This window comes from Pangasianodon hypophthalmus, chromosome 14, assembly GCF_027358585.1.
Source record: "Pangasianodon hypophthalmus isolate fPanHyp1 chromosome 14, fPanHyp1.pri, whole genome shotgun sequence".
In the NCBI taxonomy this organism is placed as follows: Eukaryota; Metazoa; Chordata; class Actinopteri; order Siluriformes; family Pangasiidae; genus Pangasianodon; species Pangasianodon hypophthalmus.
In genome coordinates, this window is record NC_069723.1 from 20558868 (window position 1) to 20572634 (window position 13767).

The following is a 13767-nucleotide window of genomic DNA, read 5'->3' on the forward strand; positions in this document are numbered from 1 at the left end:
GTGTGAATAATGACCACCTTAATACATGTTAGGACATGTTTGTTATTTAATGTATTAATTAACATATAGGGGTAAACTAAATCAAACATGCTGTATAAGAAAGAATATGAATTAAATGTGCATAATTTCAAACTGATTATATAATTTGCCATATGCATACACAGACATTACTGGATGGCCCTGGAATACTTTCATAATTTACACTGATTCTCCTTATTGAATGTAGAAAGACACACTTATAATAATAAAAAAACACGATAAATTTCATCACAACCCTTTTTGCATCATTCTCCATCATTCTCAGACTAAACAACTGGAAAATAATCTTATAGAACACTGGTTTTAAATGTTAATAGATAATACCTTCTGCTAAATGAATAAATGTTACTGTATTAATTTCATCCTTGTGGGCAAAGGAGCAGTGACCCGGGCCCTAGCCATCCAGAGCATTGGTGTTTATTATTAGTGCGTCTTTCTACGTTTGATACGGAGGATCAGTGTAAATTATTAAAGATTGCTGTGCCATCCAATGACTGTACATAGCTGCATATGGCAAATTATAAACAGTGTGAAATTATGCACATTTAATTCAGATTCTTTCTTACACAGCATGTTTGAATTAGTTTACCCCTACGTGTTTAATTAATACATTAATTAACAAACATGTACTAACATGCACTTGGGTGGTCGTTATTCACTCAAATTCTTAAGACTCACGTCATAGTTAAGGTTAGCTCTTCATTAGTTTATGAGTAGTACATGCCTTAACTCAACATTAGTTCATATTTAAGTAAGTATTAATTCAGGTATTAGTGCATGATTATTCATGTACTGTTATTATAAAGTGTTACTGACTTCTTTTTCTAAAAGCTACAGCTTGGCCGTCTATTTCTAATCCATGTTTGAACAGATTCCATCCCTATGACGAGCTTATCGGTGCCCGCATGCATGTACTTGCAGACAGCTGACATAGCGTATCATGAAAAAGGGGCCAACAGCAGTTCCCAACTCCTTATAATAATCTATGCTAAAAGTGCGTAGTCTTTAGGAAAACTGACATTCAAGCCACTTGATCTCTTGCCAAATGGCTCATATGAACGATTTTAGTTTCATACAAGTGCAACCAGTGTGGAGAAGCTCCAGAAGGAATTACATGGCAGCAGTGACTGATCAACATGAGGAACTTCTATTCAAGACAACAGCTGCAACTGTGGAAATTCTTTAGAGATGACCAAGAACGATCATGCCATACATTGAGTGGGTTAAGTTACAATAGATGAACATACTGCTAAGAGTAGGAGTAGCATGTGACTCGTACGGCAATAAATGAGCATCTAACCATCAGACAAGTATAGGAGTAATAAGCGAGACAGATTCAACTGTCTCAGTGGGCAAACAAATTGTTACCTCCACCACAGTTCATCTCCTCTAAATGAGGAGTCTGTGATTCTCATTTAGAGGGCACGATGGATGTTATTTTGAATTACTATTCAAGGTGTGATGGGAGTTGCTTGTACATCATTCTTTCACTCCTAGGATCCTATAATCATGCTTATACTTCTAATTCTACAGGGAGCTTCTGCACTTGTGTAACCTTCAGCTAGTGGATGGCCGCACTTGGAAACATTTCTGAAAAACAGTTTATGAACAAGTCTTACCCTTGCTTCAGTAGGTATGCTCACCTGGCTACTGTAGATTTGTACTTAAAAACTGCTATTGTCACCAGAAAGACTGTCCTGTGCCTCATATTCACAACATGTCAAAGAGTAAGGATTGGTAATGCCACTATTCAGCGGTATCCAGAACAGAAGGGTTCTTTCAAGTCTGATTTCTTCCTTACATCATTTCATAGAGTTTTTCCTTGCCACTATTGCCTCTGGATTGCTCATTAGGGATCTAAATCTACACCTGGATTTCTGACTTCTGACAATATCCTGTTGCACAAAGAAATTTCAAGTGATTTTAATTAAGTTGCAGTCTTCAGCACATTGGGCAACATGTTGTTACGATGCATTGGTTAGCATTCTGCACTACATCCACCACACTTCATTTACCATTTCAAAATGTATCCAGCTGGAGGGGAACTAAAAATAAGATGTAACCATTCCAATTATCTGTAAAATTAGAAATCTGCAGTTGGTGCTGGGCCTTTTGCACCCAGTATGCATGGTCTAGACTAAAACAAGTTAGACAGACTACAGCAGAGGGAAGGGGAGGGGATGTGAGAAGAGGGGAAGACAAGCCCGGAGGTGTTGCTGAACAAAAGAGGCACCATGAGGGAGATACGATAAAGAACACCCCCCTAACTATGCCTGCAGATGAACGATAAGGGAACGCTAAGAGGAAGCACGCACACATACACACTCATGCCTAGTTAAATACTTATTTGTGCCACCATTTTATCCAATTCCACATGCAAGCTCATGTTAAATAGAGGGCTGGCCTTCATTTCCGTCCTTCAGTTTGGTTAAACATCTGCACATATTCCATGTAACAACAACAGACCACCAGTAAGAGTCTTATTTTTTGCACTTCACATTAAATGCCAACTTGTTTCCAATGCCCTCTGCCTTTAGCAGAGATCCCACAACAAAAAGAAAAGAATATCTCTGATGCAAAGCACATTTCATTTTTAAAGGATCACACAAGCTGCTCGCTGCTCACTCAAACATCATCATCACAGCATTTTGGAATAACTGTCACTACACTATTGGCAAAATCATCCATTCACTCTACCCTCAGGTGTGCCTCTTCTATTCTTTGCTTTTACGCTTCATGAATTATAGGTAGAAAATCGTTTCAAGGTTTGAAGCAGCGTTCAATAAATTCCATGAATTTAAATGAAACATTCAGTGTAACCTCTCCTTCATATTCCTGAGCCGTACTCAAACAAAGGCTCCAACAATTTCTTGATCGCAGTGCAGGCTGAGGGTAATTAGACAGTGACACAATTTTTGTTGATTTGCCTCTGTACATTGGATTTGAAATGAAACACTCATTGAATTCATTTCACACTGGATTTGAAATGAAACAATGACAAATAGGTTACAGAAAAGAATGTCAGCTTTAATTTGCAAGTATGCCCATGTCGATTAAGTGAAGCATAAAGGAATTACAGCCATTTTAATGCATTGTGGCATGTTGTAGACTCTTCCAGGGACTTCTTACCACCAGGCTTGTCTTTGATAAATGTTAATGCCAAGTAGGGCACTGGTTTGGTGACAGACTTGGCTGGACAACAACATTCCACATTTTAGCCCTGAATATCTCCATAGTTGCATTTGTAAAATGTTTTCTGTAGTTCTGTCATTGTACCGTTGAATGGTGAAGCATCCTCCACAGAGTTTAAGAGTTTGATCTGAACATGCTTCTGTGCACTTAAGAATTTGTCATGGTTTCCTCTTCTCTTTCTGAGGTGATCCGTCATTGGTTTGTTGCCCGACTGTGCTCACCTGTTCCTTGTTTGAGTATTTTAACCTTGTGTATGACCCTTTGCATTGGCCAAGTCTTAACATGCATTTTCCCATGGCATCCAGAACCCAAACCTTTCAACCTATGGAATCACCTACTCCACCCACTCTTTAGGCCAGTCTGCACACTCCATGACTCTGGCTGAAGACTGCGCTGAAGCCTCTCCTGCTATTGCTAACGCAGAGGAAGACACTGTTCTACCTCCTGTTATCATACTGCCTCCTGTCATTGCAGAGAACCCTTTCGCACCACCTCCTGCTGTCACCAATGGAGCCATCACCAATGGAGCCTCCTGCCGTCGTGAGGACACGTTGCCACCCATATGTGGGGAGGAGTTCCAGTTGCACAGCTCTGGGGCAAGTATGCAGTTAACTTCTATTTGTTGGTGTTGGGGTCTCAGACTCTGATTCTCTCCTCTGTTGTTTCTGTTTTTTACTGATCTAGACTCTTGCCTGTTAGTTTCATTTACAATCATGGATATTTCTATGATAACCATGTCTGGCTATTTTTGGGTTCTCATTAATAGACAATGATTTCTAGATTTATCCTATTAAAGCAAACACTTGAGTTTACAACTTGCCTTCCTGCCTTCACTCACTGCACATGACAGAATTCATATTGTTTCTAGGCACTGTTTTTATCCCTGGATGGGATGCCAGTCTATTGCAGGGATTCATACGATCATAAAATCTCATTTCTATGGTCTTCTGTGATTTTCTAGTCACCACTGTATTCAGGTTTTCATTCAAGTTCTGGCAGCTACTGCACATCTTACTTCTGTTATTCCACAACTTTGCTAGAAGTCCTGATTCTGGAAATCGAGATAACAGCTATCAGTCGTGCTATCAGTTTATGTCACTTTTTTATATTTTAATTAATAAATGGCTATGGTAAATTTTAAAATGTCATTAAATTACTCTATAAATTCTGGAGGGAGAAAAAAAAAAAAAAAAGGGCAGCAAGCTACCCAGCCATTATGATCTTACAATTTTTAGACCATTTTGTAATAAATCATATGACTGTGAAAAAATGCAAAAGGTGTAGATCTTGATGTATAGATCCTTTTTTTTTTAACATCAAAGCATCAATGATTAAACATCAAATCAAAATTCAACTGTGTTCAGATTTGTACTAATTTCTCATCATGTTGAACCAGCCTGCAATAAACAGCTCAATCAATGCTACACATAAATAAACGCTAAAATAATGTCCCAGGATTAGAGAGCCATGAATGATGATACAGGAACATACAGCTGGCTAATAAAGTGGACAGCCAACCATGCAATTATTTATCATCCGCTATCATGGCAGATCCCAGTATAAACCAATATAGATGTAAATATTCTCAAATTAAAGCTGACAGTCTCCCTTCATATATAACATTATGAGGTACAGAGCCACCAAGAAAGGACAGTAAGAGTCAGATTGACATCAAACACCACCTTAAAGCTTTTCGTAACTACAAAATCTATCTTATCAAGGGTTGTGCAACATTTGGGAGTCATCATTTCCAGCACTATCCGTATACAAGAACACCCGGTACAGTATGCTGTGAGATACTGAGGTTGGCAAATAATCAAGGTATAACTGAGTTTATGGAAAAAACAGGACCAAACGACATTCTCCATGATCTTATTATATCTCGATCTGTTTGGCTTTCACAGAATACAGACTATATCACATGTGCTCCTAACCGTGCAAATCATTACGCCTTTCCCATTTTGGTATTGAGGCTATTAAGAAAGAATCTGAAAACATAATTCCAGATCAATTTCACACTCAATATACTGTTAATGGACCTGATTTACAATGAGGTCATTAGAATGAGCTGTGAAGTCACAAAATGACCAACCCTTTTTCATCAGTGGTGTATTTAAATTGAAACTATATTGTAGGAATGCACCACACCTTCACCCCCCACAGGCTTGATAAACCATCTGAAAGCCCAAAATCACTGTTACTATACGGAGCATGTGTTATAGTTTAATATTTTCATGTTATTTGTTCATTTTCACTTTACCTTCTTGGAATAGTGTTCTGTCAAAAGAATAGATTGGTCAGTAATAGTGTTTTTCTACCATTGACTTTGTTAAATTAAGCAATATTCAAAGCTGTCCAATTTCAAAAGCACAAAAAGCAAAATAAATTATAATTCATGGAAAGAATTTTGGTCAGGACATCCAATTTTTTTGCACAATGAACAGTGGCAGAAAGCATGAAGCTTTAGACAATGGTATCTGCCATTGAGAGACAGTGCAAGTGACTGGACAGACCATGAAAAATGTTTATATATATATATATATATATATGTAAGCTGTCCAAGCACTCATCTACTACAACTACAGCTCAATTTAAGTAAGTGTAGTTGATAATTTTGATCCATATAAAATAAAATAAAAATTGGTTCTTTAAGATTCTTTTTTTGGAATTTACAGAGATGATACTTGTAATTAAGTTAATTATATATACTTAATTTAAATATAAATATATATATATATATATATATATATATATATATATATATATATATATATATATATATAAATTAAATTAAGTATATATATATATATATATATATATATATATATATATATATACACACTTATTTAATATATATACTTATTTAATATATATACACTAATTTAATTATTTATATATATATATATATATATATATATATATATATATATATATATATACATACATACATATACACACACACACACACACACACACACATAGCTACACTTTATTATGTTTGTTTGTATGTATGTGCATGTCTGTTTTTATTTTTATTCCTACATAGTTATATAATGTTTAATATATACTATTAAATTAAGTACAGGTAGATCACAGATTACAGTTAGATCAAACAGTCAGAAGAAAAATAGGCTTAAGCACAAGGTCAGAATCATGGGCAACTGACACACGCTGATGTTTTAGGTAAACTCTAGCTCACATACATCTCCTGTGCAACTGTCTGAGTAGTGCTTAAGTCCATAGTTTAAGGTCTGAATATCAATGTGCACAATTTCAATATTAACTCCTCACTACTCTGAACATAACCCTATGAGAACAGATCTGACTGTCTAGGAACAGCTTTGAAACTAAAGATGACTGAGCTCCTTACCATCATCAGAGTCGGGCAGGATGGTGATCCTGGTGGTGGGGAACTCCTGGCCCAGGCGACCCCCCATGGGCATGCTGAGGGTGACATTAAAGCTTTCCTCAGGCTCATACAGTGAGTCGTCGATCACCACCACACGGCACGCCTTCTCTATTTCATCTCGGTCAAAGCGCAGAACGCTGATGTGTTCTTCTGGACGTGAGATATAGTCTGAATAGGACAGCACTGTAGTGGGGACAGTGCCAGTGGCTGAGCCTGTAAGGTATGGGGAGTACAGAATTAGGTAAAAGAATAATGGGACTTTAAAATCATTTTAAAGTCTACTTCTGGAGACCTAATGACCTGCAGGACAAGGCATGGGAACAGATTACAGGATAAGTCAAGATAACTGGATATGTGGTGTTATCTTGAAGATTATACAACAAAGGAGAAGTCTGTAGTTTTTATAGCCCTTTGCCATAACTGTATTAAAAATACTACCAAGCCTTAAGTAATCAAGCCAAACCATTTTAGTCAAAATAAGTATGCTTTTCATGCGAGTTGCCTTTTTAAATGGGGCAGACTGTGAGTGAAGACTATTTCCAGGCCAGGAAAAAAAAAAAAAGCTTGAAATAAAGAAACAAACCAAATTTCTTGCATGTAAATATTGCATATTATAGTTATACTAGAAATGAAATGATTATTAATATCACAAGTCCAGAAACACTTTAAAAACATTACTAGACTAGACCTGGATCTGGAATACAGAAACCCTTAGACAATTAAGTCAATGTCTATGATTTAAAAGATGATGGATAGAGACTACAGATGAAAATGAAGCAAAACTGCAATGTGGTTGCAAATCCATCTGGACATTTGGGGTAAAAATTAGCAATTAAGATTAGGAATGTTTCCTAATAAATTTGTAAAAAGAATAAGCAATGTTAACAGTAAGGCTGTGTGAATTTTCCTGTGTACCTTGCTGTGTAAAACAGATGACCATCAGCTCTTGACTCACATCTCCAGACCGGCGAACAGGAATCAGAAATTCTCCGACGTCTTCCTCAATCGAGTACGTTGCTGAAGGGATGAACACTGTGGACTCTAAAGAAAATAAAATCACAACATTACAGTCCACAGCTAGCTCAAAGAGGTTTAAAGCCAGCACTTTGTGAATTTTTTTAAAACTTTGTTCATGTTGAACAGAACTCTAAGACTAAACTTTCCTCAAGTGTACGATGTTAAACTTGTGAACACGCGATGTGCAGTGGATCATGGGAGAGGAATCGATATCCTCCTAGAGGTACAAGACCATGTAATAAACTCTAGTGGCCAGAAAATACCTCAAATCTGATGTTAATCATTTTCAGCCCTTTTCTTTAGGCAGTGGGGAAGATAAGATCAAAAGTAAGATTTTCAAGCCCTCACTGGCATTGCATGAACCGTGGCCAGTGTGAATGTCAGAGTATTTTTATGCTAATGTGGCCTCAGCTCCCTGCTTTTGTGTGTTTGTAACCTTTGCTTCAACTATACACTTGTAGCATAAATATTTTCAGCTTCCCTCAGACTTGTGACCTTTAAAAACACTGAAATGGGTGTACAGACCTGAATATACAATGTCTAAGTGTAGATTTCTAGGATTATGGCTAAAAAAAACCCAACTTTTTTTTTTTTTATTTGACTAACGGAAGTAGAAAAAGCAACAAAAAAAAAGAAAAGTATGATTCACCATTTCAAACAGGAAATCTTATAAAAACATACTTTAGCAAACATTTATTTTTTATGTGTTTGATACAGAAGCCCTGAATGGTAGCATGAGGGGGGGAAGACACAACAACAATAAATTGCGTTCCAAAGTCCCGTCCCATCAGCCTGTCCATCTGTCCAGATTTTGCCAAATTAACCAGGCATACAAAACAACTTTAAAATCCACGAACCATAATTGGTTCCATGGTTTTTTAATTTTTTTTGTTTAAATAATGTAATAACACCTGACTATCACATGTGCATTACTAGCTCAGATTTCTCAATATGTACTCCAGCTTCCACATTCAAATGAATTCCCCTAAAACGATTGAATAAATAAAAGTTTACACAATAACTTTAAATTGTTTAAAAAACAGTCACAATAAACTGTACCATAACAGTGTTTAGGATGGATAATGTCTAATACATCAGTATTCATAAAATCTAAAAATAAAGTGAAATATGGCAGATTTTTAAAATCAAGGTATCTTTTATCTTTTAAATCAACAGCCTATTTTTTGAAATGCAAGAAGAAAATGCATTACTCTGATAAACTGAAGGTTAAGTGCAAGCCACCATTTCAAATATACAGAATCAGTTTACTTAATACTTAATTTAATATGTGCACTGCAGTTAATGTAAGGGTTTCCGTAAATGTAAAAATATAATCAGGTGATTTGCTGAAATGTTCCAACCTTAATTCCATCATTTTCTCTTACCCTTTGTTCATTATTTTCCCTTGTTCCCCTCCTAATCTGATTATTTTCAAAAAGAACAGAATAAGCAGAAATTCTATTCGCTCTACACGAGATGAAAACCGCTTCCTTATCATCGCAATTAATCAGACTTAAAAATGATGATTTCCCCCAAAGACATCACTGACCTCCATGACTTCAAATGAGCCTCTTTGAGATTCCACTGATATTTTAAACCAACTACTGAACACAAACCACTGTATATAGTACATACATGATGGCCATTTTAATTATAGTAAATATATAAAAAACTTGCAGCATCCCTGAAATGAAACATGCTTCTCTTTTGTGTGTATTACAACTAATGTTCTAGCATTTTAAAGTCTGGCTACCCCCAAAAGCTAAAAGAAGAATCTTTCGTTTAAAGATTTCATTCTGACTATAGTGCAGGAGCATGATGGGCATTTTAACAGCTTTTATCTAACTGAACTGATTAGGATTATGTCCTTTTCACTATGACATGTGCTGTAACTATCTAATAACGCCAAACGTAAAAGCTGGACATCGACTGTGTAAGGAAATCACACTTAGTTAGCAAGGTTTATACCACTGTGTTTGTTAAACTGGCTTCTTATTCAACATTTGCAGGTAGGTACCCTAAGCGAGGCTGAAAAGTAATATAAAAACATTTCTGAGTTGTTCTGGTGAAATATATGTTTCCCCACCCATTAGCTAACTCTCCCTTACCACATGATGGCTAACAACCAGAGAAGGTGAAAGCTAACATGTGTGTCCTCCAAGATATGTGAATCCACCACATCGTTTCGAACTATTGCTCATGCTATGTCACGGCACAGCTGAACACACTCAGAAGAAAACGCTATCTGCCCTCTTCTGCATACATAAGTTCACAAATGCCCATGATTGGTGAGTGTCGCTCTGATTGACTGGGAAGGGAGATATTTTACTCTCTTGGACTCTCAGTCACGGAAGTCAGAGGCAACGTCAGGACTGAATCTCTCGACAACTTTTTGTCCAGCCATAGTGACATCTGACTGGTATTCCCAGGCCAACACACACATATACACTTCTATATGTAGAAAGGAAAAACACCCTTTAGTGTTCCCCAAGAAGCTGACGGAGTGCTCCAAACATAAATAGTAGCAGTGTTTAGACCTTTAAATCATTAAGGATCTGCCTGCCATACCCATATTGGACAGAGCTGTTACACTGAATGGATGTTATGGAGAGTATAAAATATGATCAAAACACAGTGAATTGTTAAGGTCATGGAAAAGAGAAAGCCATTACTCAGTTTAGGAAGTTGTGTTTTGCTGTCTGATAATGGTCCTTTTCTATGTCCTTGTTTGTTTTTCATATTAAAGTTAAAAGTTTAAAGACTAAAGTTATTAACCAAAAAATAAAGGGCTGCACAGGCTATTTTGGGAGGAAATTATTCAGAGAGCCACATTGTTCAGACTCAGACAAAAACTCATTATAAGATGCTGATGAGGTTTTACAAAATGTCAACGTATCTACACAATGAAAGGCTAAATATAATTACGGGCTCAGGTATTCTGTCAAACATGTTTATAAGTTTGAGATAATTATCTAAATCAGTGCCAAAGCAAAGTAGAAAAAATTTTTTTGGAAGCTCACCATCTTCAGGGTCAATTATCTCTACTGTAGCTGTCTGGGGGAACTCGAGTGCCCCCATCACAGGCTCAGACAGAACAATCTGGAAGGTTTCCGACTGCTCGTACAGGTGGTCACCGAGGATCCGTACCTTCCAGGTGGCGGTGGTCTGGCCTGGGTTGAACTGGACTTGTTTCTGGGCTTTGCCACGAAAATCTTTGTCTTTCTCTGCTGTGCCATCTTTGGTTCCAATACCTTCAGAGTGGAAAAGGTTGATATAGTGGGTATAAATGGGAATCAATACTTGTCAACAGGTAAAAGGTCATTTTTGTACATACTGCAAAGAAAGTGAAGCTTCATAACAAATCAAAATTGACCAAAAAAGTACCACTGTTTTAGCAACACTAACCCATTTTTTGTGTCTTGGTAAACATCAACCCTGAGGGCAAACATGTGTTATAAAATATTGTTGCGTCAAAGGAAGAACCGTGACATCCACTAGAAAGAGGAAGTTAATCAAAATGATCTCTGAAGGCTACTGCTGAGCTTCTGGCCAAAGCACCACTACCCAAAATGAGATGGGCTGTATTTGAATCCGAATGTCCACTGGGGTTTGGTGGACATGGACGACTGACAAAGGCTTCATCGTGCCAGCTGGATCATAGCAGGGGTGCCAAGCTTTCTCTGACAGCTGGCAAGACCGTGCACAGCATGGGTACTGTGGCAATTAAACCAGTTGCCTAGCCTACAGCAATGGTCACTTGCAAAAACAGAAACAAGTAAACTTCAACTTGAAAGCATAATAAATTAATAGCATATACTAGATATGGGTCTTTCTGTTGGAGATTAATTCAGAAGGACAGAACGTGGGCAGAAGAGAGGGTTGCTAGAGAGACAGGAAATTTAGGAGGCGTATTGATACGCTATTGCACACATGAATTTGGACTCCTAAAAAAGGAGAACCTATACTTTGAAGAAAAGGGAAAAAATGCTTTGATATGGAAAAACAGACATGGGAGAGAGGACGAGTGCTGCCTCTATCTGCCCACACACGTGCATGGATAAAACTAAATTAGCCCAACGTGGCCTGAAAAAAGTATTTGAAGAGAAAGAGGAAATGACTGCTTTCAAATTATATCTTCTTCACAGCAGGAGAACAGCAGGAGAACTTCAGAGGGGCAAGCAGCAGGTCGATAAAGTTTCGGAATAAACAATCCTGGTCTCCATTCAGAGAGGAGAGAGAGTGGAGGAGAGAATTATCAGCAGGTAAATCTAACCTCAGCAGAACAAGTGGAAGTCTACCTGCAGAGATACTGAAGATTTAGGCCTGCTTCAGGAACCAGTTGTTCTTTTTCCTCACAGCTGCATACAAAGATTCGGCTCTCCATGACCACCCAAATTGAAATTTCATGGGGTACTTGCTCAGACTTTATAAAGAGCCTTCATTTTTATTTGATCAGTTCATACTTCAGAGGTTAAGACCTTTAATCTCAAACTCTTTCAACTTTAACTGAATAAACATTCCCACTACTATCACGACTCATTATTCTAAGATTCAGTAAGGATAAAAGAAGTCCTTTTTTTCATCCCTCCACAAGAGATTTTAAAAGCAGTCTAGTAACCTTGCAGACTTTTGATTAGCTTTTAAATATTGACGCACTAAAACCAGCAACTAACTAAACCCACAGTTGGTTTATGGTTAGTGATTTTTGCTTTCTAAACAGGGGAAGTGGTGGCTCTGGGCTACTGGGTCCTGAGTTCTGTCAAGCTGCCACTATAGGGCCATTATCCCTGTCTGCTACAAGAGTGATCCATCATGGCAAACCCTATACTCTGACTCCAGCTTCCTAACAAGCAAAGAAAAGAATTCCGCCGTATTCTACCTGTCTATTCGAGAAAGGTGGTCAGCTATATCATGTCACTCTACTTGGAAAAGAAAAACATTCTGTTGGATCTACATACAACTTTAAACCTTTCTGCAGAGCAACAAACCCCTAAGAGGGCCAATGATGCTAACTGGAGTCTCTGAATTTCCTATAGACACAAACCAGCACAAACAGGAAATTTGAGCAGTGGCATCAGCAGCAAGAGCTTGTCAGGTCAAAGCTGACAAGCATAAGCTTCACTCTAAACCCCAAACGATACACCTAATGAGGAAAGTTGTTTTTATTCTGTGATCCTCAAGTAAGGCACTCTTTTCCAGAGGGAATCAGAGTGTTCAGCTCCTGTTCCTTTTACCCAGACTTTCTGTTCCTCTGCCCTAGAACCCTGGGTCATTAGCATCGCCTACCCAGGGGACATACAGCTTAGCACTCCCTTTCATTTACGGTTTAACTTTCAGCTCTTTATTATGGACTCTGTAAGAGAACTCGAGCTTCAGGAAAAAAAAAGTTGTTTGTGCCTTTTAAGTGTAGCAAACGGGGGATATTAAATCTTGTGTTATCCCTGCTTAAGCCAGATGGTAGAAAATGTCATATACTCTCCGGTTTTCACTAAAAGAATTCACTGAATGCATCTAATTATACACTTTTCACAGGAAACACCACATATACTACACTTTAACAGTTGCCATTACTGTAATTAGGAGAGAATGGGAGAAATTACGCAGTAATGAGGCTATTTCTGCTAAACTAGCAGATGGCATTTTTTCTTGTCTAAAGTCAATATTTCACTTCTGTTAACATTGCCTGGCAATTTAAATCACACATCCACATCTGGGAATTAGAGAAAGGAGTTGACTAATGGCTAAATCTTGCCCTCTGTCCCCAATAAAAAAAACAAGACCTCCACATTCTTAGAAAAAAGTTAAATATAAAGCCCAAAGTTTTTCGGTTTATTTTTTTGCAAGAACTCTTAAAGGTTTTATAAGTTTGCCTATCGTAGAAGTTTCTAGTAAAGCCCCGTTAGGAAGCTAACCTTGAGAAACCAGACTGACCAATAGTTCTCAAAGAGCTTAGGAACTGGAGAAGCACATAAAAAAATGGCATTTCATGAGTTTCAGGTCTTCAATTCAGTGACCTTTCCATAACAAGGCATTACAATTTTGCCAGTACACGGAAAAAAAAAAAGACAAGGTCTATGGACTGTCCTCCTGGGGAACTCTCGAAGGTTTCA

The 13767-nt window shown here is 37.6% G+C and overlaps 1 protein-coding gene across 1 annotated transcript in view; it reads right to left on the minus strand.

Moving 5' to 3' along the window:
• frem2b (FRAS1 related extracellular matrix 2b) overlaps nucleotides 1–13767 on the minus strand; it is a 102790-nt gene that overhangs the window by 41558 nt on the left and 47465 nt on the right. The window contains exons 4-6 of the mRNA XM_026934822.3: nucleotides 10678–10908; nucleotides 7556–7681; nucleotides 6602–6853 (exon numbers count right to left, since the gene is read on the minus strand). Of these exons, the coding sequence (XP_026790623.3) occupies nucleotides 6602–6853; nucleotides 7556–7681; nucleotides 10678–10908 (609 nt within the window). The remainder of the gene's footprint in view (nucleotides 1–6601; nucleotides 6854–7555; nucleotides 7682–10677; nucleotides 10909–13767) is intronic.